This window comes from Elephantulus edwardii, unplaced genomic scaffold (genome assembly GCF_000299155.1).
Source record: "Elephantulus edwardii isolate Elephantulus edwardi_28Jun2011 unplaced genomic scaffold, EleEdw1.0 scaffold00032, whole genome shotgun sequence".
Taxonomy (NCBI): Eukaryota; Metazoa; Chordata; class Mammalia; order Macroscelidea; family Macroscelididae; genus Elephantulus; species Elephantulus edwardii.
The window spans coordinates 8,854,395-8,855,882 of record NW_006399782.1 but is presented as its reverse complement, the minus strand read 5'-3'; the positions used below and the strand labels follow the sequence as shown (position 1 = coordinate 8,855,882).

Sequence of the window (1,488 nt, the reverse complement as noted above, 5' to 3'; positions counted from 1 at the left end):
AGGGGCAATCTCCTCCTGTACCAGTCAGATCTGATTTGACAGTACACGCACACACACACACACACAAAATAAAAGAAAAAAAAATAATAATTTCTACATCTGAAAAAAACAATGCCTATTTAAGTACTAGTGATTCAGGAAAAAGTCTCCTTCTTGGTAAACAGGCAGATTAAGATACAGTTTACTGGGGAAACAACCTCAAAGAGATCTAGGAGAGATGCATATCCTCTCCTGGTAAACAGACAGATTAAAACTACTCTACATGACCAAAGAAAGGAAACAGAATTCTGAGGCTAATTAACTTGTATTGCAGGCTGAGGAAAACTGATGTTCCTTTTATAACTATATATAACTGTGGTTATAGAGAATTCTGAACTTATTAATACCACCCCATCATAGGTGCCACTGGAAACGCTACAAACTCTCATAAATGTACAGAAATTATGTTAATCATAGAACAGAGTTCAGGTCTTCTATGCAAAGCTTACTCTGAGTCATATGCAACTCGACAACACTTAACCACTACTGAGACTAGTGTTATATTTTGGGTGAACATTCTTCCACTTTTCATATCACTCTTTGTCAGTGTGCTGTATGAGGTAACATGGGTTTGCTATGATGCTGAACATTATGCCATGGGGATATCAAATACCAGAATGGTTTTCCATTGTGGGCAGGGTTTTTGGTGGATCTCTCAGTTGTAAAACAGGTTCAGAAGCAGGAGTGGCATCCACTTCCTAAACCACATGCCTCTGGAAACTCTATGAACTTGGAGAAACTGTTAGGTGTTTGTACTGGATGTAAGACCAAGGACTCAAGGAAGGGAAAGAAAGGAAGCTAAAGAAGCGTTATTAAGGGGTCTCCTGGTCTGCAGAGAGAAACAGACAGAAGGACAGACCAGGGAAATACCGTACTCTCAAGTGGATTAGGGCAGGTTTCCTAGTGAGGGTCTTTAGGGAGGGAATGGTGGGACATTTCATTGTGGTTTAGCCAGGTGGGTGGTCTTCTACAGATTGAAGGGGGGGCATTCCATGGTAGTTGAGGCTGTTCACTCCCTTTGTTGACATGTTGATATTCCTTGAATTCTGTGTTCTCGCTTTTACCTTTTCCTGGCCTGACAGAAACAATGACAGCTATGGAACGGCGTTAGGTTTTTTCTTAGAGTGGCTATGAGTCGACCTTGATTCAAGGGCATTCAACAAAACATTTCTCATTTTGAGACCATATCATATTTTGTTTCTTTGAAACATTTTTCTGTCTTTTCCAGGACATTTTTTCCAACTGTATGAAAGAGATGTTTTCTCTTCTCTGAGGCTCAGCAGAAACACTGGTTTAAAGAGAATAAATGGATTTTGCACCAAACCACAGGAAAGTCCGAAAGCTCCATCTCGTAAGTTTCAGTTGATTTTTCCAGTTATGGATGAGGCAGTAAGTAGAAGCTGTAGTCAGTCAAAGCTGAAAAACACCATGAACAAAGGTGAGGGTGAA

General features: G+C 40.3%; 1 protein-coding gene across 1 annotated transcript in view; it reads left to right on the top strand.

Moving 5' to 3' along the window:
• Positions 1-1,488, top strand: part of FAM162A (family with sequence similarity 162, member A) — a 21,568-nt gene that overhangs the window by 6,875 nt on the left and 13,205 nt on the right. The window contains exon 2 of the mRNA XM_006884309.1: positions 1,268-1,390. Within this exon, the coding sequence (XP_006884371.1) occupies positions 1,268-1,390 (123 nt within the window). The remainder of the gene's footprint in view (positions 1-1,267; positions 1,391-1,488) is intronic.